Consider the following 20,813-nt stretch of genomic DNA (forward strand, 5'->3'; position numbering starts at 1 on the left):
GCATTTGTTTATAATAAAAAAAATATATAACAGCATAATTCTGCCCAGTATGCATTGGTCTTTTTTAAGTTTAATATGGATCTGCAGAATTTTGTATGCAGGACCTCTGTGGTGCCATCAGTGTCATCCTGATTACTAAGTGGAGAGCAAACTTCACTCCCATTGAGGGTGATTAGTGGGATATTTTAGTTCATATTCTAATCTGCATGTCTGTGCCACATCTATCACAACTGGCCTCCTCTGCGCCAGATTGATCAGCCAGCAGCTGTTTGTCTGTCTGGAACTTGAAGTCCCACAGGATCGTAGCCCTCCTGCTTTCAGCTATTTTTCACAATATGGGAGTTTCTGATCAAATGCTTGGTATGGTTGTTTCTGTACGCTGTCACGGCCACTTGGTTATGCAGCTTAGTGTACGTTTACCCAGCTTGTATCTAACAGCCTGCTACTATGTGCTGGACTGTCTCGGGGCATCTTTGCACTGTGGGTTCTGTCTACTGCCTCCATGTCTCTGGAGTCTGTATCTCCTCCTGCTACCACATGAGGGCACACACGTAACAGTTTTGCTCTGATGTGCAATATGTATTTTATCATTTGGTTCTCATAGGAGTTTTGGTGATCTAGTAATCTTTCATATTTTATCATGTCAATAGGACTAAATTATTCTTAGTGTTGTGTAACCGATGAGTTTTTGATCTAAATGTACAACAAGCATAAGTCCTTCAAATGTCCAGTGATTCTTATAGATGGTGAAAAAAAAATGTTTTGAATGAGTAGGAAAATTAAATTCAACAATAGGCCTTTTGACAGCAGAAAATCTGACAAGGTAAAGCAGGTGCAAATAAGAAAATTAATTAACAAAGTGCATTTAGGTTTCAGGGTGACTCACTATCATAACATACCAGAAGCATTGTTACCATTTTAGTATCTCCTACTGCCTTTTACTGTTTTCACAGCTTACAAAAAAAGATGTTCTAACAATATCACATTTTTATTTGCATGTGAATGAGGTGAAAACAATAGCTTTGAAACATTTTTAATGATGACTGATGGAAAAATTGGAGTTAAAGTGATTATTTTACTACATTTGCGCCAACACTGAAACATTGCAGCAGTGTCACTGAACACAACAGACTGCACTGTATACTACAGCAGCACCACAACAGAGGGCTTGAAAAAAATGAATAAACCTGTCAGATGGTTTACAAGAATACAGAAACATCAACTGCTGATGAAAGCTGTACAAGTTGAGCTGAAAAAGTACAGGACAAATAGAAAGCAGGTTGTGTCTACTATATTCTGCAGTATTTTAGATCCATGACTTTACTGTGATGAAACATGCCAGGGGTGGCGTGAAGATTACATCCATTTTAAAGCATCCAAGCAGTCACAAACGCACACAGAAACATACACTAAGAGGTAACTGTGGATATTCTGCAACTGTATCCCAAAGCAACGTAGAGCAAGCAAAAACACAAACATTACACCTTTGTGTTAAATGTTTAACGATGCGTCAGTGAGGTGTTGTTTGAATTTGAAATTTCACAACCTGTAATTTACCACATGTATTTCAGTTTTGATAAAAGAAAACGAAGATGAGGACAGTCACACTTTGAAGAGGGAAACGGGTAATAATGATTAAAGCAAATGTATGAAAAATTAAACCGCTGTGGTGGTATTTACGGAAAAGTAAACAGAAAAATAAAGTGAAACAAAGTGAAAGTCACCAGTGGTACTTGATAATAAAGTTTCTGCAAAGTTATTATCAGTGACTGAACCATCTTCTAAGCTCCCTGATGCAGACCTGGGTCAAAGAATATTGCTTTGTGTCATTGTTTTAAACCATAGATCGGTATAATTTCACTCAAAGGGCAAAATCCAATAAAAGTAGCAGTTTTCAGCAGCAGAAAATTTAACACAAACCAACAAGCAAATCTATTTGTTACACTGCCCACAACAAGAAATGAGTTAAGTATTTACAAACACTTTTGTACCCAGATCAAATACAAAAGGGATTGAAGAAATAATGGTTCACGTTTTTGGAAAAACTTGGCAGATCCTTATTATCAAAGTCTAGAAACAGGAAAAAATGGCCTCAGTGAAGGAAACTAAACTTTTTACACAAGCTCAAAAACAAGGAAAAATGACAGAAAGATAAATGCTTTTGTTTGAATCTCAAGAAAACATTTTCTTACAACACCCAAACTTAATGTGAACATCAAGCTGGAGGCACAACTCAAGAAACAGAACAGGCATCGAGCATTTCCTGGGTTAGCAGGAAATACCATCCCTGACTGTGCTCCCTTGGAGGTGCTGAGTTTGCATGAGAGTTCTTGATTAACCCTCACTACATTCAGCCACTCTGTACTGAACTGACAGAGACATCCAGCTCTGCTTTTCTCCGTCTTCCTTTTCTCTCAGGTCAACGCAGTTCTTAAAGCTCAGGCCGTCAGAGAGGTGTGGAAGGGCCATTTATGGCCTTCACTACTGCTGTCTTTAATCAATGAAATGACCATCGACACACTCCTTCTCTCTGGCTCATTCTATCATCAGCTTCAAGTTTTAATACTGCTTGCAGAGTGCACACTAAATAGCTGCAGAGGCTGGAGGCTGGACTGAGCAACCTACAAATTAAATCACTCCACTTTACCTCCTTCCTCCATTCCACTCTTGCCCTTCTGAGACTTATTAAGTCCTCCTGCCTCATTCTTGGGAAGCTCACTGATCTTAACACACACATACACGCACACACTTCGTCACAAGGGGGGAAAAAGCTCATTGAAACCACCCTGCTCTCTCTACATTTGCTTGTATTTCGTAAGTGGTCTTCTGTGTTATCATTTCCTCTCCCCTGTTATCTCCCTCTTCTTCTTCTTCCTCTGCTTAAGTGTGTCTTCTCTCCTGGCTGAGTGACAAGCAGGCTTCAGCAGTTGGGTTCCTTTGATTCCAGCTTCGTCTGGTTCAGCCCACTTTGGCCCAGCTCAGGAAAGCGGGGATGTCTCGCACGGGGACGTTGCGGGTCAAAGCTTTGACGCGCAGGTTACGGTCATCTGTGAGGAGAACCACCTCCCTCTGGAGCCTCACTGTCCCATCTGTTTATGAGGCAGGGAGCCAAAGAGGAGTAAGAAATAAACTCAGAAGATTTTGTTTACATCAAATTATGCAATGTGTTTGCATGTGTGTGAGGAAATGTGAGTACTGTTAAGAATAAATGACAGTCAATGTTACTTACTTCTCTGATGAGGCATGAAATCTTTTGCCTTGTCTTTGCAGTAGTGGAGGCAGCAGGACAGAATCACATCGTCATTGTTACCCTGAGGAAGAAGAGAAAAGACTAAGCCACTGAAAAACAATACAAACATTTTATCTAAGCAGATTCTTCCTTTTGCTGTGCCCCAGCAAAAGAAATAATCTGATTTAATTCCTTTTCTATTTAATTTTTTTGGGCTCCTACCTGTTGTCCAGAAGTGTCTTCACTGCGGAAGGCAATAGACTCCAGCTGATTTCCTCTGCTGGTCAGGGCCCTGAGGCATGGTTCTCTGGCTTCGAACCCTTTCTCTAAGAAAGCCACTGCCAACCGAGCCTTTTCTTGCACGGCCCTCACATGGGCTGCACTAACATTATAGTTGCCACGACTGCCGGTGCTGCGTCCTCCGGAACCCATACCTCCACCGAAAGTGTCTTGGCCCTTAGCCAAACCATCTAACTCTGTAATCACTGACACAGAGGACACAAACCACACCATTAGTATACATAAACAGAGATTTCCCGTTTCTACACTGAACACCGGACGCATGAGCCATTCTCGTCCTTTTAAACATCTCACAGGACAACATTTTAATGCTTGTCCACCCCTCTTGCAAAAATCCTTTAATTTATTTCCTCTTTTGTTTGTTTGTATCTGTCAGACTTACCAATCAGTGGCACAACTATTATGTATGTTCCACACTGAAGAAGTTTCTTCAACCCTCCCAAATGATCAATGAATCCATTGGTGTCTGGAACCAAAAAGAGAGGCCTCACTTCCAGCTCCAACTGCCCACTTGTCTGTAGCACCTCCTGCAACACACACATTCAATTTGACGTGAAATCCAACTTTGCCACATCATGATATGCTATAAAAGCATTTTAGGACACGAGAAAGAACACAAATTCTTTCTGCATCACCTGAAATGACCTTGACACAAGCTAGATATGCAGCACTGGCCCAAAGAGAATTAATAGAAAGTGTAACTTTTACGTACTAAAATTTTATTTAAGTTTGTGTTATTATGAAACACGTTATGAGCTAAATCTCAGTAAAAATTAATTGGAAACAAAACAGAGCATTCTACATGTTTAAAACTGCATCTAGCCATTGTTTATTCCTCTTGATTTTTCATCATTCCTTACTCCAAAATATCACACACACAGGCCAATGCCGACTGCAATTTAGTTTCTTATTTAAATGCCTGTTTTACCTGTATCTTATCCCTGCGTTTCTGTTGCTGTGCCAGTTTGTTGGCGAGGACATGACGTCGTGCTTTCAGCTGTCTGATGTCACTCTCACTGTCTCCCGCCTCCTCGGCATCCTCCTCTTCTTCTGATGCAGAGAGAGACGACTCTGCCTCCAATATGACGTCATCAGCCTGCAAAATGGACACAGAGGAGAATCAGGGAAATTTTCTGCAATTTAATTTCCACCTTCAACAGCTGCCTCCGCGCTGCAAATCTCATTCCAGCATTTACATAATTTCGTGCTCTAAAAGTTTGAAAGAATAAAAACACTCAGAGATGAAAAGACCAGAGGGAGCAAAGTGAAGTGGAAGGGTCATTAGAGGAGGAGTAGGAGAGAGACAGTCACCTCTTTCTCCGTTAGAGAATCCTGCCTGCTTCTCGTATCTATTGAGTGGTTAAGTGGGGAAGTTGCCACAGAGATGTATTTGCCTCCCTTGAAGGCCAGCAGAGGCTCTTCCTGTCCACACAAAGCCTCCAGAAAGTACTTCAGCACCGTCACTCTCTTACAATCCGCTGCTATTGCCTGAGGAAAGAGAACAGCGGTATAAGTGCATGACAACAGAAGCATTTAATTAGAGGTAAATATGAATTCTGAAGGTATAAAAACAAATAGCAGAATATTCCATATGTAAGGGCATCAATATTACAATACAGTAAGATACACCTTTACTTCCCACTCACCATGTCAGTGTGTCTGTCTGTGTAACATGGCTCCTGTGGTGCAGCCAGCAGTGGTACAAAGCCAGCAAGCAGCTGGTCTTCCTTCAGCTGGAGCACCGTCAGCTCCTCATCTCCTTCGCCTTCATCAGTATCAACTTTGTAAAGCGGCACTTCTTCATGATCCACACGAGCCAGGACATTACAGAGGTCAGCCAGGCACTGCCACACATCAGGGCTGCAACTGAAAAAGGGAAAAGCCATAAATAATGGTGAGGACTGAATATTTAAAAGAACTACTATGTGCAAAAATGTGGGATGTGTGAAAGTGCAGTGAGCAGAAGCAACAGGTTAACTTGTGGATGTAGTCTAAAGCAGGCTATAATTAATATTCGCTTTAACAATATGTTGGATGACGATGTGTATGGAATTATGAACTTCAAGAGAATTATCTTCTCTTGCTGTTGGCTTACTGCAAGCGGCTGTTTCTTGTGAAAAACCTCTAAAAAGCCTCCTTAGTGCCAAAAGCACTAAGTCACAGTTAGCTGGTTAACAGAGTAAAGAATTTTGAAGCTAAACATCTATAATTGGCAGGTAGCCAGAAACATGACTGGAAATAATTATGTTGCTCTCTAGCTATTATCTTGTTTCCAGAACCTGTTTACACTGTTTCTAAGCGGTCAAAAATGGTTTACTGCTGGTTGAAAGTACTTACTTTATGCTGCATGGTGGCGGGTTCCACTGGTCTGGTTGCCCCAACATCCAGTCAGACCAGACTTTGATGCTTGGCAACAGTTCTCTAAGCTCCAATGGGAAGGCAGAGACTCTCACCATACCCTCCAACTCCTCCACTTTACCTTCCTCCTCTCCATCTGCCATGGGGACTGGCTCTGAAAAAGACAAAAGAGGATAAGCTTTTTAACTACTGCACCGAATAGTACACAATTATTTAACATTCTGTGGAAAAGAGGTGCATTAATATCACAAAAGTTCAACAGGAGGGTGTTTAGAGTCCAATATATAATGTACAAAATGCTCTCAAAGCTGTATGAGTAAAGATGGATTATGTTTATTGTAAGATGTCATTTTTAGTTGAAGAGACAAACCTCATTCCACTTGGCAGTCAAAAATCAGGAAAGATTGAATCATTATTTGTTAAAAAGTCTTAAAATTCATCCAAGAATTTACAAAGACATTTATCAATCACATATCCAAACAACAGTGTATTCTCTAACGAATAGCAGATGAAGGGGTCACTGCATGTTTGGGCTGTTTATTAAGTAGCTCTATAAATAATCCCTACACAAGTGCTGTGGGACTGTAGAAGTAATTCAGTTTTTCATTTTTCATCTGATACAGACCCTAATACTGATGCCAACTTTATTTTAAAAATAACTGATTTAGATGAACATAGAAGCAGAAGGTTATAAAACGCTGTTGATCAAACGCGTGGAGCTCACTGAGCGTGTACCTGGAGGAGTTTCTTTGAGGAGCTCTGTGCAGCGCTGCACCAGTAGTGCAAACATGCCAAGGCCCAGGGCAGTGCTTTGCTCTTGTAAAACAGACCGCACTTCTCCTTCTTCACCTGATGGAGACAAGAATTTGAAACAGTACTTCATCAATAATTTCAGTGCAAGAACAGTATGTCTCCCTTCTGCTTGTTTTGAAGCTGGAAAAATTAAGTGCATGCTCCGTTGCATAACAAAGAACTTGCATGTGAGAACATGAGATTTAAAGTATGTTTAGGAGCTATTACCAACTGTGCAATGGCCACTCAATCTCTTCCAGTTCAAACATGCAACAAATAAATGTGTTTTTTCTTAAACCGAGTCACATTTTTCACCTATTCCCTGCATAAACATAAAATAAGCTGTCTTCCAGTCACATATTCCTATTAATGTAGCATAACAAATTAATGTTTTAACTTTGAAAATGATGGTAATTGCGTGTGTTTGTGTGTGCAGCATTACCTCTGCTGTGTGCATTGTGTATGGTGAACATGTTGATGGTGATTATTTGCAGCATGTGTGTACTGCCCAGTAGTGAAGGGCCATGCTGGAGCAGCGTCCTGAACTCCTGCAGAACACGACTCGCTACTCCAGGGAAGGATTCCATGCTGTATGGGTAAGATGCATACGTTTAGAATAACAACAGGCAAACGGCAAAGTACATTTTATGGATTACTGTGTCATTCCTTCAAGTACACTCTATTCATAAAATCACCAACTGGAAAACATGACACGTCACTCACCCCACTTTAGTGAAGAGCTTTCCATGTGCATGCAGGAAGCTCAGAATGAATCTCTTATTTAGCTGTAGAAAAAAAGAGAAGGTCAAATGAGGAAAATAAAACTATTGCTATTCTTTGTATAACACTTAAATTTAGCTACAAACCCATTAGATGAGAAACTGCATGTTTTCATGTAATGACGAAGCACAAGAAGATGTTCAGAGCTGAAGTAATCTCTTAAATGGACCCAGGATTTTGAACAATAGAAATGGAAAGAAATGGATTGAAAGGCTAGAGAAGGTAGCAAAGAGGATGCATCTCTAAACAGGATACTCACAAAATATGATTGTGCGGAGACAGACAAAAAAGATTTGCTGAAATCTAAAGACAATAAAATGGAAATAGAATAAAGGTACTCCCATATTTTAGTAGAATTAATGCCATTATCTTTATAATAAACATATAGGAACCTAAACATAAGCAATAATCATAACAATAAATTAATTACTGTGAAACACTAAATCACAAATGAGATCAGAACCACCACATCTAAAACAGCTCTGTCACAGAAACAACGAATTTGTGAACAGTTTGTGTTTTACATTAAGTGATTGTGCAGTGGGCTCCGAGTGTCTCCAAAATGCAGACGAACGACATTCAGTAGAGATCCTGAACAAATTCTGTGCAGTCTCAGACAGAACACCAGAGCAGCCGCTGCACCGCTAACGTGCTGCTCAAGCTATGCCTTCTGTACAGATATGGCATAATACATCCTGTTCTCTCAACTAGCACTGTGATAATTGACAGAAAAGCAGGAAACAAACAGACAGGCATTCAATTACTCCACATACGTACTTATACCAGTTCCCTTAATAAATAGATGGAGAATCATTGCAAGGAAAAACGGAAACAAGAAATTTAAGACATGGTAAAGAGGATTAAAAACATCTTTAAATGTTGGCACAACAATGAAAATAAAAGGTTAGTAAACACAGAAAGGGCTCAGGAAATGCGGAAAAGTAAAAATGAAATAACGGCAGAGGGGATAAATGAGATTCAAAGGCAATTACACTGAATGAGAGGACAAAATAAAAGCAACAGAAAAAAAATATACTAGATTACACAGAGAGGGGAAATGAAAGTTTCAAAGCAGTGTGGGAGACGTTCGCAGGCATGAATCTCTTTTTGAAAAAATGAAGCCAAAAACTAAAACACTAATAAATAAGCATACGCACAACAAGTGTCTGTGAGCGTGTACATATGAAAGCAAATACACATTCAAGTGTGCATGTCTGAGAGAAGGTAAGAGATAGAAAGAGCTCTTACGTCAGTGGCACTTAGACTGCCCAGCTCTCCATCCTGTTCAGAATCTCTGCTGGACTCGCTGCCTCCTCTCTGGGATGACGAGGTTGTTGCTTGTCCACTGGGGCGAATCCAGATCTCCACACGTGCTCCCTCTTCCCCTCTTCCTCTGCCTCTTACTGCTGGGCCTCTGGAGCCTCCTTCGTACTCCTGCCTCCTCCTTCGCTCAAGCTGCTCTGTCTACAAGAACAAGGTCTGAAACATGATGCACTGGCTCTGCCTAAAGTCTTGATGTCTTCACTAGATAACCTGACCAGTTAGTGAGATAAAGCAAACTATTGTATTAACACATTAATGACTATTTCTTCATGTCATAAATGTTAACATTCAAATTCTGGACTGATCGTGAAATCAGTGGTGAGATGTACAAATTAAAATCACAATAGTAGTACAGTTACACATGCAGCCCAGCATAGTTCTAAATAATCCTTGGAGATTACAGACTAAACCTCTGTCCCACTGCTTTAGGTCCAAGTTATTTTCTGTGACCCTAACCAAATCTGAGCTTTGCACTTTTATTAGAAATGTGATGTCAAATGTTTTTCATTTGTCACAAGTTGATGACGGAAGTGCGTGTCTGACCTTTCGCTTAGCTTCCTCAAACAGACTCATCAGGCTCTCCTTTGCAGTCAGAATGGGGTTGGAAGCCGCCAAGCTGCGCATATAATAATACACAGCATCTAACTTCCGTTTCTGTAAGTGCGACAGCGAGGACAAGTGTTAGAGAAAGGAAGTGATGCAAACAAATAATTATTCAAAATGCAGATGTATTTTAATTGTCCCAGGTACATGCTAAAAGAAACTTAATCAATCACACAAAACTCCAAACCCACATATTGCTGATTAGACAACATACAGTCCCGAATAAGTCATTTTCTTTGCTATCTTCTGTTGTGGAGATGTTGTCCTTCAGCCTATTGGGTTTAAAGTAAAATATCGCATACTGCATTCAAGCGCCAAGTGTCAGCTTTAATTTGAGTGGGTTTATGTCAATACAGAAAGAACTGTGTGGGAGGTATTATATATTTTAGCAAAAACTGTCCAAAGTTTAGGGGTTTAAACGTAATCAGACAGACAGCCATGAAGCCAAACATAATCACGATATTAAATATTTAGCAGAAGATTTTTGCAGTCGATTGTCTGAAGTTTAATGGTTTTTCTGAGGCATTTGGCTGAATCTGAGCATGCAGAAAACGACTATACATTTCTGCATTCATCCCACTGCTTCAGCCAGCAGGGAAATCATCATTTAATGCCAATGTGCAAGTTACTTCCACAATGCATGCTCAAGCCTAAACAGAAGCATGTCCGACAGATCATATGGTGTACTTTGGGTTATGAACTATCCGTTATTTCCCCATACTCCCATTTTATCTAATTCTGATACAGGTTGATTTTGGTTTCAGCAGTCCATAGAACTTTGTCCCACAGCTTGTTTCTTTTTGTATGTTTTTGCAAACTGCAACTTGGTCTTTCAGTTTATATGGCTTACCAGATGATTGCATTTTACAGCGAATCCTTTGAGGTTCTGGTCATGAAGTCTTTTCTTGATTGTTAAGTAAAGATGTATGCCTACATCTTGCAGAGCATTCTTGACTTGCTGTACAATCATAAAGGTTTTATTTCCTTCCCCCATGCTCATGATTTCCCGGAAATCCACAAGACGTTTTCGGTTTACCACAATTTTTTGACAATTTTCTACTTTTTCTTGCACACCTGTTATTCAGAATGTACTGGTGTCCTGATATTGCTGAGCAAAGTTTGATATCTGACAGATTTAGATTTTTTTGTTCTGTCAACTACAACTAAACCTAAACAGCAGCTCTTGTTCAACTCTAATCCATGTGTTTAGTAGACAAATGTAAAATTTCTTTTGATCCCTTGCAATTTAGACCTTATGTGTAAAAGAACTATGTCTCGAATGCAGGTTTTCAATACTGACATAAACTGACTCAAGTTCAAGCTGAGGCTTGCCATTATGTAGCACCACTAGTTTATTTCAGATTTAACGTACTTAAGCACAGAGCCTCACAGACAAAAAGGTGCAACTCGAAATGCGTACATCTGGATTTTATCACTTACTGTATAAACTGCCAAAAGGGCTAGCTGGTTGTATGGTCGTCCATTTTTGGGGGCAATCTGTTGGGCTTTCAGGTACCAACTAAGAAAAAATGAAAGTGTATATTCATGAGACATCAACACAGAAACTGTGGAGAACATTTTCAGCTTCTACCTAAAAACAAGGTTCTTATCTAACAGATCTAGAGCAGGGCTGAGAAACTCATATTAGTTCAGGGGCCACATACAGGTCAGATTGATCTCAACTGGGCCAGACCAGTAAAATCAGAGTGTAATAACCTATAAAAAATAACGACTCCAAATTTTCCTCTTTGTTTTAGTGCAAAAAAGTACATTCTTAAAATGTTCACATTTAATGAACTACCTTATTACAAAACATTATGAACAACCTGAAATTGCTGGAGAAAAATAAGTGCAATTTCAACAACATTATGCCTCAGTTTATCATTTATACAGTACAAGCTTCAGATCACAGAGTACCGGCAAAGGCACAAAACTTTTAGTCACAGGTATCTGAAACTGAACAACATAGTATTTTACTGTATGATCAAAACAACTTGTCAAGATCTAGAAATTATTTTAAGCTTACAGTTTTACAAATTTACAATTTGCAGTTAATGTCTTTTCTAAGTTTTACCCTTTGCAAAGTCATCCTGCGGGCCGGATTGGATGCTCCGGTGGGCCATATGTTTGACGTCCCTGATCTAGAGCATTTATAAGAGCCCAAAACTCAGGAAGCTATAGAAGTTGTCATATATTTGGACCTGTGTAAAAATGACTACTCGTGTGTAAGACAGTAAACAGAGATGATAAACTGTTCCACTGCATAAAGACTAGACCTGACCTCATTCATAGATTCTAAAGTTACCAAACTTTAACATTGCAGACTTTTGACTCGGTCCAATTCAAATACTTTATGTCAAGACACATCCAATACTCTCATATGTGTATAACAGGGTTTCTGCAGAAATCAGCCAGTCAAATTTAATGCTTTTTAAATGCCATTTTAATGCTATACTGTAAACATTTTAATGCCATGACCGTGAACTCAACAAACTACACAGGTTTGTTTTTGTAAAAGATGATTTTTATATAAAAACTGTCCCTACATTTCACTATTTCTGAATCCGGAAACTACCCCTGACCACCCATGGGCTGTAGTCATTCTCTGAATTCTACGTTTTCAAGCCATTGTTGCTGGAATTTGCATTTCCCAGCTCTCCTCCACCTAGTCCAGCCTGCCGGCCACTTTCCAAACATGCAGTTTTTGGCAATTGTACCTCGCTGGCCGGAACAATTGTCGCAATGCTTCGGCATGTTTACGCAGATGCACATATCTGACGAATCGCAGTCTATCATTATATATTATTATTAGCAAATATTTTTCTCAAAAAATGCAGAAAGAATTTTTAATGCCACTGAGAATCAAATTTAATGATTTTTAATGCCATTTAAGGCCTTAATTTTCGCAAAATCAACTTAATGACTATTAATGCTTTTTAACGGCCTGCAGAAACCCTGTATAAGAAATGTCAGAATTCCTAGAGAATGCTTAAATTACAGCCTACCTCCGAGCCTTGCCATAGTTGGCAGAGTCACTGGCTTGCTCCCGGTAACGTGCAATGTCTCCCTGACAAATCATACAGCGCTGAGCACTTATAAGTGCATATTTTACCTTGAAAAAGACAGAAACACAAAGGTCAATTCACTGAATGGTAAATGGTAGACATGTCTAACGAATACTGTCAGCAAGAAAATATGACCCCTGACAGGCTCCATGAATTCAACATTCATGAGTTCTCTGAATGCTACCGTCTTACTTTGAAAAGCTGTCTTCAAAGCATCACATTGGCTTTTTATGTAGATATAAACAATAGATATTGACATACACTTAATTTTACTGAATTGAGTAAAACTTTGAACACATGATAAGTACACACAGACTTAAAGGAGTATTGCTTTACCGTTTTGCGTAGTGGCCGAGCCCTGATAGCCATTCCATCCATGTAATCCTCTAACTTAAACTGGTACATTGCCTGCAGCTTCTGAAGTAGCGCATCAAAGAACAGTGCTCCCTGTAAAACACAAACAATGAAGAAAAAAAATGCTTATTTTTATTTCACAATTAGTCATCGTTAATGTATGCATAGACACAAACTTTACACACTGTGAATGTGCTTTTTTTTTTTTGCAGCCTCTTACCATTACAAGAAATTAGCGCTCTAAAATGGTTTTGGGCACAGATATTTCCGTGATATAGGCAGACTACAATTACACTTTGTATTATCTAGTAATATACAATCATACAATTTCACCAATCCTAGTTTTTACCTACATAATAACCCCTTTCACAACTGTGTAGACAGTAAAGCCAACATCTGCCTTGTATCCACTTTCAAGATTACTACTTGTGCACAGAGATCCTCAACGCCAGACTCACACACTTTGCAATTACCTTTCTATTGTGGGAAACCCTGCCCTGTCCAAAGTTCCCACATCTCTTACCTCATCAAGCAGTGTGAGCAGCATGTTCCTGATATGAGGGGTGTTGTCATACGTAGGGTCCTTGAGTAGCTGCCGGAAGTGCTCTATGACCTGGTAAAAGACGTTCTTCCACAAAGCCTGATCCACATTCTGAGAGTCTGAGAACTCGATGTCTGTCAGGATGACCTGCTCATACAGCCCCAAAAGGTCCGACCTTGAAAATAAGATGACAGAATCAGACAGTGTTTTAAAGAAATATAACTACTGGCTTACATATGTTGAGTTTGTTATTTATTAAAACCAAAGGGCGACTGACAGTCATATGAGTAGAATGAGACAGAAGAAATGTAACACATTTATCCAAATGCTCACCTGAGCTGGGCCATGCGATCCAGTCCATCAGCACTCACTCTGTCCCTGGACAACAGGTTACTGAGCTGAAGCTCATGTGCATCTGCAGCCCTCAGCAGCCTTCCCAGCTCCCCTCTTGTTTGCTGCTCTGCCTCTTCAAATGTCAGACAACCTCCTGCACCTGGCTGGGAGTAACCTGCTCCCCTGTAAGTCCCACAGAACTGACCCACACCAGGGCTCGGGTATATACCGTTAGGTGGAGCCATTTGGTAGGGACCCATGTGATAAGGATATGGATAGCGCTGGTTACTGGTGGTGCCGGGATTATGAGGGTTACTGGTGGCCATGGGGTAGCAATAGGGGTTGTCTGAATTTTGGAATTTGTAGTAGGCCATGGCAGCAGCCTGTTGGGAACGCAAGTGTTCACCCTGCTGGACTGGAGGACTGCCTGCTACCTCATCATCTGTGTCCAGAAAGTGAAGTTGTCCATATCCAGTCCCAGTCTGAAGATATACAGGCTGCTGGAGAGATGAATGCTGTGAAGGCTTCGTGCCGGTAAGAGCAGGTTTCTGGTCGGGGTTATTTGGGTCCCAGAGTCGTCTCACTCCTCCTCCTCGGCCTCCTCTGGTCCTGCTAGCTGCTCCTCCCCTGATTCCACCAAAAAGAAGCCTTTGCCCCACTTCAGGTGAATTAGAGGTGTCTGTGCGGGCTGGAAGCACCAGAATTCCCCCGCCTCTCCCACGAGGAACCACCCCTTGCTTGCGATGTTGTGTCTCCCCACTATGTGATGAGGTACCCGACTGTTTATCTAGAGAAACCCTCAGGATTCCCCGACCACCACCGCCTTTGTTTCCCTTTGGTCGGTTTGTTTCTTCCCTGTGCCTCTCTTCCTCCCCACCTCTTCTTCTCCTTCTCTGATCTTCGGCTCTGTCACTCATTTCACTCGCTTCCTGTGATTCTGTAGATGATTCCTCGTTGGTTGTCCAGCTTTTTAAATGACTCCGTCGTCCTTCTCCACTATTAACCACCTGCTGTTTGTTACTGTGCCGAGGTTCTGAGTGTAACCACTTTCTACCTTCCACATCCTTTCCTACTCCAGGACCATCCAGGCTGGTCACACTGCTGGCTGAGCTACTGCTGTAAGTTCGATTGCGTGAGCGCCGGATATCTGATTTAGAATAGCGTTTTGAGGTCGGTGTTGTGACATTTGCATTATATCTGTTTCTGTCACCTCTTTCTACAGTCCTGTCTACATTTCTTTCTGTCTTGGGATCTTTATCAGCATCTCTGGACCTACTGTTGTTGTTTTCTCCTCTTCTGTTTTCTCTATGATTCTCTTTTCTTTTGCTCTGATGAGTCTCTCCTGCTTTATCTGTTTTTTCCCCATCAGCTTCTGGAGCTTTCTTATCGCTTTCCTTCTCAACCTTATCCTGAGCAGTCTTTCCTCCACTACCTGGTTCATCTTCTCTTCTGGAATCCTGATTCTTCTCCTTTTCCTTGTCCACTCCCCTTCTCCTGCGGTTTCCCCGTTCTCTCTTCTTCTCCGCCTTTTCATCCCCGTCTTTTGAACCTGCCCCTTGGCCTCTCCTTTCCTTATCATTTGCTTCTCCTCCCTTGCAACTTAATTCTCCAGCATCTTGAGCTGGGCCTCCCACTTTACCCTTTTCTTTTATGTTTATTTTTTCAACTTTGCTAGTAATTTTCTCCACTGACGTATCAACAGGTAACGGAGGTGTTTCCACATCTTGACTTTCTTGCCTTCTGTTTACTTCTTTCCTCCCTTGCTTCTGCATTGGCTTTTTCTGGTTTACCTCCCCCCCTGTACTCAGCGGGGATTCTAGCTCAGCTTTTTGCTCAGGCTTCCTAGGCGGAGGCTTATCCTGCTCTCTCCCAACTCCGCAGTCCTTTCCCTGAATATTCCTCCGGCTGCCAGGTTGATAAAATTCTCTGTCAGGTTTTCGAGCTTTTCTAGTTGGCTTGGCAGCTCCAGCAGGCTCCTGGTGTTCTCCGTCATTTTCAACAAAGCCTTTTTCATCATTTGAATCCATTTTAGCCTGTGAGAAGCTACCCTTTCTACAGTTCTGAGTATTACTGCCGTCTCCTCTCATCCTGTCTTCTTCTCTTTTGTTGGTAGCAGGCGCTCCCTCTGTGCAGTCTTGTGTCTCACTTTCATAGACACCCTTTTTTACACTCTGTAATGGTTGATTGTGCTCGTGTGAATCGGCAGCTAGGGGATCTTTTGGACCAGCGTCTCCCTCCTCACTGTCCCTGTGACGTCTTCCATGTCCAGCTACCGGCTGGTAGCGCTGTAGATCAGGCCGCTTTCCTTCACGCCTCCTATGCTGCTTGTGTATGTGATGCTCACGTTGTTCCTCTGCAGAAAAAAAAAAAAAAGATATTGAGAAAAAAATCTCACATCAACACAGAAAATGTAACATGGATAATAGCAAGTCAAACTTTCATGCTCTATTTATCTCTTTTTTTCTAGAAATCTACTACAACATTATATCAAGCACTTTTTCTATTTTGATTTATTGACCATAACAAAAAGAGAGAAAAAAAAAAGAATATCCCTAACTACTATATCGGCTGTCTGGACCACTTCCCTTGCAACTTCACTGGCCACATTAATGTGTCATCCCAGTGTAGGGTACTACTCACAATCACATGCATCACTCCACAGGTATTTTAGAAAGTTACTTTGGCAACGAAAGTGTAAAGCCTATTAAATTTAGTGCAGCTGGCTGTGGTGGCTGCAACACTTTCTTACACCTGATGTGTGAACTGCCTTGAGGCATCCAAATCACCTGTTTATATATAGCGCTGTAGAGGCTGTATTTTCTGTACTTATCACAAATCAACATTTAACTCTCTCTCTCTCCCTCCCTCTCATGATCCTTTTGCAGTTCATATAAAATAAATTGATGAAGAGCACATACATTTAAATCTCATTAAATCAATTTACAATATATACTGGGCAAAAATATAAACACAACATGGATCAATTCATTAAATTCTATCCATTCTTTTTAATAAACAAAATAAGTTTTTTGTGTTCCAACATAGGGCATCTCCAAACATCCATTACACTGGAAACGATGAAGTGCAAATCAAGAGTGGGGTCATAGACGAGACATCACGAGTCAGTAACCAGTCACACCTTTTCAAAAAATATAGTTAATGAGGTTGTCAATGTTGACTTGTAGAATGTCTCACTCTTCCTGAACGGTTTGGTAAAGTTGACAGATATTTTGGGGGATGGATTGCGTAAAGTCACGTAGGTACCCACATCCATCCAAAGTATGATGTGACAGACTGTCTTCTGTACCATGATGGCAGCCTGAAACGATTTTTTAGAACACAAATGGTGAAGTTGTGGACGTTCAAGTGCCTGCCTACGACCCCAAATGCCACGCCAGCATCCAGCATGTCAATAACCTGTTCTCATTTTTCTCCAGTTGTCAGTGGCTTAATGTTATTTCAATATAGCCGCATTTTTAGGAGGCCTTAAATACAGCTATAGTAACTAGCCAAATGAGTTTTTTTGTACTGGTCATGCTATGTAGTCATTTTCCTTTAAAGCCACACCAGACCAGGGTGCAGTCAAGACTTTGTCATCACCTGAACAAAGAAAAAACTGTTGGTGCACATCTGGCTAAACTTGAATCCTTTTAAAAAGATTTCTTCAAGGCTTAAAATCAGTTTTATTGAGGTAGGTAGGTTTTCACAGAGAGAGAAACTTATTTGGTGTATACCAGTATAAAGTGGCCAGCAGAGAGTTTTTAAAGAAGAATAAAGGCTTTAAGAAAGAAAGCAAGTGTTGCAAGTCAATAGATTGATGACAAATCATCGTCATATTAACACCAATATGCAGATAAAGAAATGATACAATCTTAATCTAATATTCAGACTTTAACGCTATCTATTATATGCGAATCAATTATTGTCACCTGTTAATGGAGTTTAACAAACAGAAACTACCCGGTGAAAAAGTACACATGACAAATGTGCAGCTGCAAAGACACCTGTAAAACTTCCCACCAGATGAGAAACACTCACAACTGTTTGGAGTACTTTTTAACCAAACACATTGCTCTCTTCGTTGGAAAGTAGGTTCCAGTTGTTAGCTCTTTCTCTAACGGTAACGGAACAACATTACGTTTGGAGTCGCGTCTTCTAGTTCAGCATTACATTCAAATATCAAAGCGTTTCGTCTTGTAGTGTAGTTTAACTGTAAGGAGCAAATATATAATACTGTAAAGAGTGTTTCGAACAGAAATGATAAATCGTGACAATAACCAGACAGAAATTATCTGGATGGTGTAAGGGGGCGTTTAAAACAGACCGCGCGGGACTAAAGAATGGACGGGCACACAGCTAGCTAACAACATTAGCTGCTTACAAACTTAGCAACTCCGTAGGGCCACTTTCAGCTAACTTGGTTTACTTTTTCGCTTGAATTTATCGACTCTTCCGCCAACATGGTCCTTCCAAGTATCTGATTCACTTCCTCTCACCTTTCTGACAGTCGGTAATGTTGACTGAATTCGACGCTTCAGCTCGGAGTTCCGCAGCTGAGATTCGCACTCTGTCTAGTTCGTTCGCCATCTTTGCTTTCGCTCAAACAAACACAACAAGTACGGCAGCCCAGCAGGGTCAAACTTACTCACGGGGTGACGTCGCAAAGGAGGGATGTCGGGTAATGTAGTCCAGTTCCATTTAACGGGCAGTAACATACTCCAGGAATGCTTCTGCGTTATACCTAGACCAAAAACGTCTTCTGTAACGGTTGAAAAAGGCTTGTTATAGTAAAAATAAATATTGCATGACTGTTATTATTGTTGTTGCTGTTGATGATGATATTATACTGTATGTATGATTAGAACAAAACATGCTCTTTTGTTTTTTCTTTCCCACAGTAGTAACATCTTCCTGCATAAGATAAGATAAGATAAGATAAGATAAAATTAATTGATCAAATAAATCCCTACAAATGGGGCATGGAAGAAGCAAGACATGAAATACAAAAAGGCTAAAATCTGACTAAAAGTAAAATTATAATAAAGACTATGTACATCTTTGTCATGTACAGATGAAGCATGATGAATATACATACAGATCTGTACAGGTATAACACGATGAATTAAGAATTTACAATTCTGGTATGATGAAAAATATACCCAATTGAAGGACCCACATGGCGTGTAAAACATTTATATAGAAAAGTGGCGCTACAATTCTGTTGCACTCAAAAAGTTATGGGGAGAAAAGACCGGTGTGAACATGATGCTGTTGCACATGAGCAGCTCAAAGAGAACAATGTAATATATTGTTGTTGATCTGGAAGGGCTAGGAAGAGAAAAAAAACAATAAAGACTAACAGAATTATTTACACAATATTTATGTCTGTATTTATTATAAACAATCTCAGTTAAAATAAGACCGAAATGTGTGTCACTGTGAATGCAGTTATGCAATTTCTACGTATGCCTTGACCTACATGTGAGGCCTAGGGGAAGGGGTCTTAAAAGGTCTACACATTATAAAAAGAAACAGATCTCTTACATACATCCTTCTGTGTTCCATACAATGTCCACTAGATGTCAGGATTGATTATATTTTTTTGCTCAGCTGTCCTGTTGTCCAATCCTTTGGATTGGTCCAACAACAAACTTTCTCCCATCCACTTTGTAGTAAATTTAAATTAATGTATTGCAACATCTCTTCTCCCCTCTTGCCTTCCACTCATTCACCGCTTTGATGTGCGCTGATCTCACAAATTGCATGAGGAGGTGTGGAGGGAAACGAATGAGAGAAACAGGATGGCTGCACGCTGCATGCATGTTCATGTGTGTGCGTGCACGTGTGAGGCGGTACGTGGGGAGTTCATGCAGACATCATCTGTGTGGCTGATGGTAGAGTAAACAGCTTCATTTCCCTAGCAACACCATATTAAAGGGCCAGAGTCTCTTGTCCTTCCTACAGTCTCCCACTCATGATTTTTTTTTCCACCCAGAGCCAAAGTTCCACTATTTCCATACATTCTCCTGCACTGTGTCACTAAATCATTCATCCAAGATGCTTCACTCACTTCTCAGGCATGGTAATCAAAACTGTGTGCACTCGTGTGTGTGTGTGTAAATTTCCTTGCAAGAAGTTGGTTTTGCTACTATAATGCTGAAGAAAATGCAGACAGAAAGAATTAAATTAATTATGTATTTATTTATATACATTATGCATTCACTGTTTATTTTATAGTGTATGTTTTTTAACCAGCACATTGCTTTCATGGTATTTTCTTACTTCTGTCTTCTACTGTGCTTAAAATGCATTGTATGTAAAGCAGTTGAAAAAAAGCTGCAGCAAATATCAAATAAAGACACTTGTGCTTTTTGTCATTTATCCCCAATATATGATCATTCTGATGCTTTTACTCCCATCATTAACTCTTTCTCTGCTTTCCAGTTGCAACTATGTTAATGTGGCATGAACAATAACTCACACTGTGTGCAGAACACTGTTTTGATGTAGTGCTAGCAGTGACTCTCGATGAAGCTCTGGCACACCAGGGGTTGTAGAACGTTTCGTGTCTGCAGTGGAGAGATGTGAGAGAGGGGAGGGGAGGGGGGGCTGCCGGAAGTGGTGGGCGTGTGTCTCCCAGTGTGTGTGTGTGTGTGTGTGTGTGTGTGTGTGTCAGTGAGTGTGTGAGTCTGTAAGTGTGTTCGTGTGCAGAGTTGTGATTGTCAGTGCTGCACCACAGTGCAGGTGGAGCAATGCAGGATGACAAGAGACACAGAAGGACAGAGAGGGGGAGGCAGGGAAGGAGAGAAAGAGGAAGCGAGGGAGAGAGGTGAGGAGGCATGATGCAGGAAGGGAGGAGGAGGAGAGGAGAGACCATGAATACAGATGAGAAAAGCGGGGGAAGCTGGGAGTTTTTGCAGGTGAATTTCTGACACCAGGGGGTTCCTCCAGCTCAATCGTGTCTCCATCTCGCCTGCCCCCATCTCATTTTCTCCCTCTCTATTTTTTTCTCTGTCTCCCTCTCTTTTCGTCTCCCCCCACTGGGACACTGGGAGGTGGGAGGAGATGACTTTTAGAGATGACTGGACTGGAGAGGGAGGAGGACAGATGGGGGAATGCAGTCAGTGGGAGTGGG

The 20,813-nt window shown here is 40.8% G+C and overlaps 1 protein-coding gene across 1 annotated transcript; it reads right to left on the bottom strand.

The window, feature by feature from the left end:
* Window positions 1–1,017: 1,017 nt before the first annotated feature.
* smg6 (SMG6 nonsense mediated mRNA decay factor) lies at window positions 1,018–18,313 on the bottom strand. The gene is made up of 19 exons (XM_023295997.3): window positions 18,175–18,313; window positions 13,679–16,031; window positions 13,328–13,520; window positions 12,787–12,897; window positions 12,391–12,497; window positions 10,826–10,904; window positions 9,326–9,436; window positions 8,708–8,923; window positions 7,403–7,464; window positions 7,122–7,267; window positions 6,623–6,736; window positions 5,867–6,041; window positions 5,176–5,395; window positions 4,841–5,017; window positions 4,458–4,625; window positions 3,912–4,056; window positions 3,452–3,714; window positions 3,230–3,311; window positions 1,018–3,089 (listed from the first exon to the last, which is right to left on the bottom strand). Exons 1-19 carry the CDS (start codon window positions 18,263–18,265, stop codon window positions 2,959–2,961), a joined length of 4,944 nt encoding a protein of 1,647 aa, XP_023151765.1. The 5' UTR covers window positions 18,266–18,313; the 3' UTR covers window positions 1,018–2,958.
* Between the last annotated feature and the right edge of the window lie 2,500 nt (window positions 18,314–20,813).

The sequence above is a fragment of the Amphiprion ocellaris genome, chromosome 14 (assembly GCF_022539595.1).
Source record: "Amphiprion ocellaris isolate individual 3 ecotype Okinawa chromosome 14, ASM2253959v1, whole genome shotgun sequence".
NCBI lineage: Eukaryota > Metazoa > Chordata > Actinopteri > Pomacentridae > Amphiprion > Amphiprion ocellaris.

Bases quoted from the DNA above. Each gene is read 5' to 3' on its own strand.
- smg6 (XM_023295997.3), bottom strand. From the start codon at position 18,265: ATGGCGAACGAACTAGACAGAGTGCGAATCTCAGCTGCGGAACTCCGA. The intron at 3,715-3,911 runs GTAAGTCTGACA...CCTCTGTGTCAG, and splicing joins AATAGTTGTGCCACTGATTG to TGATTACAGAGTTAGATGGT. The intron at 3,312-3,451 runs GTAGGAGCCCAA...CTTCTTCCTCAG, and splicing joins AAGACACTTCTGGACAACAG to GGTAACAATGACGATGTGAT.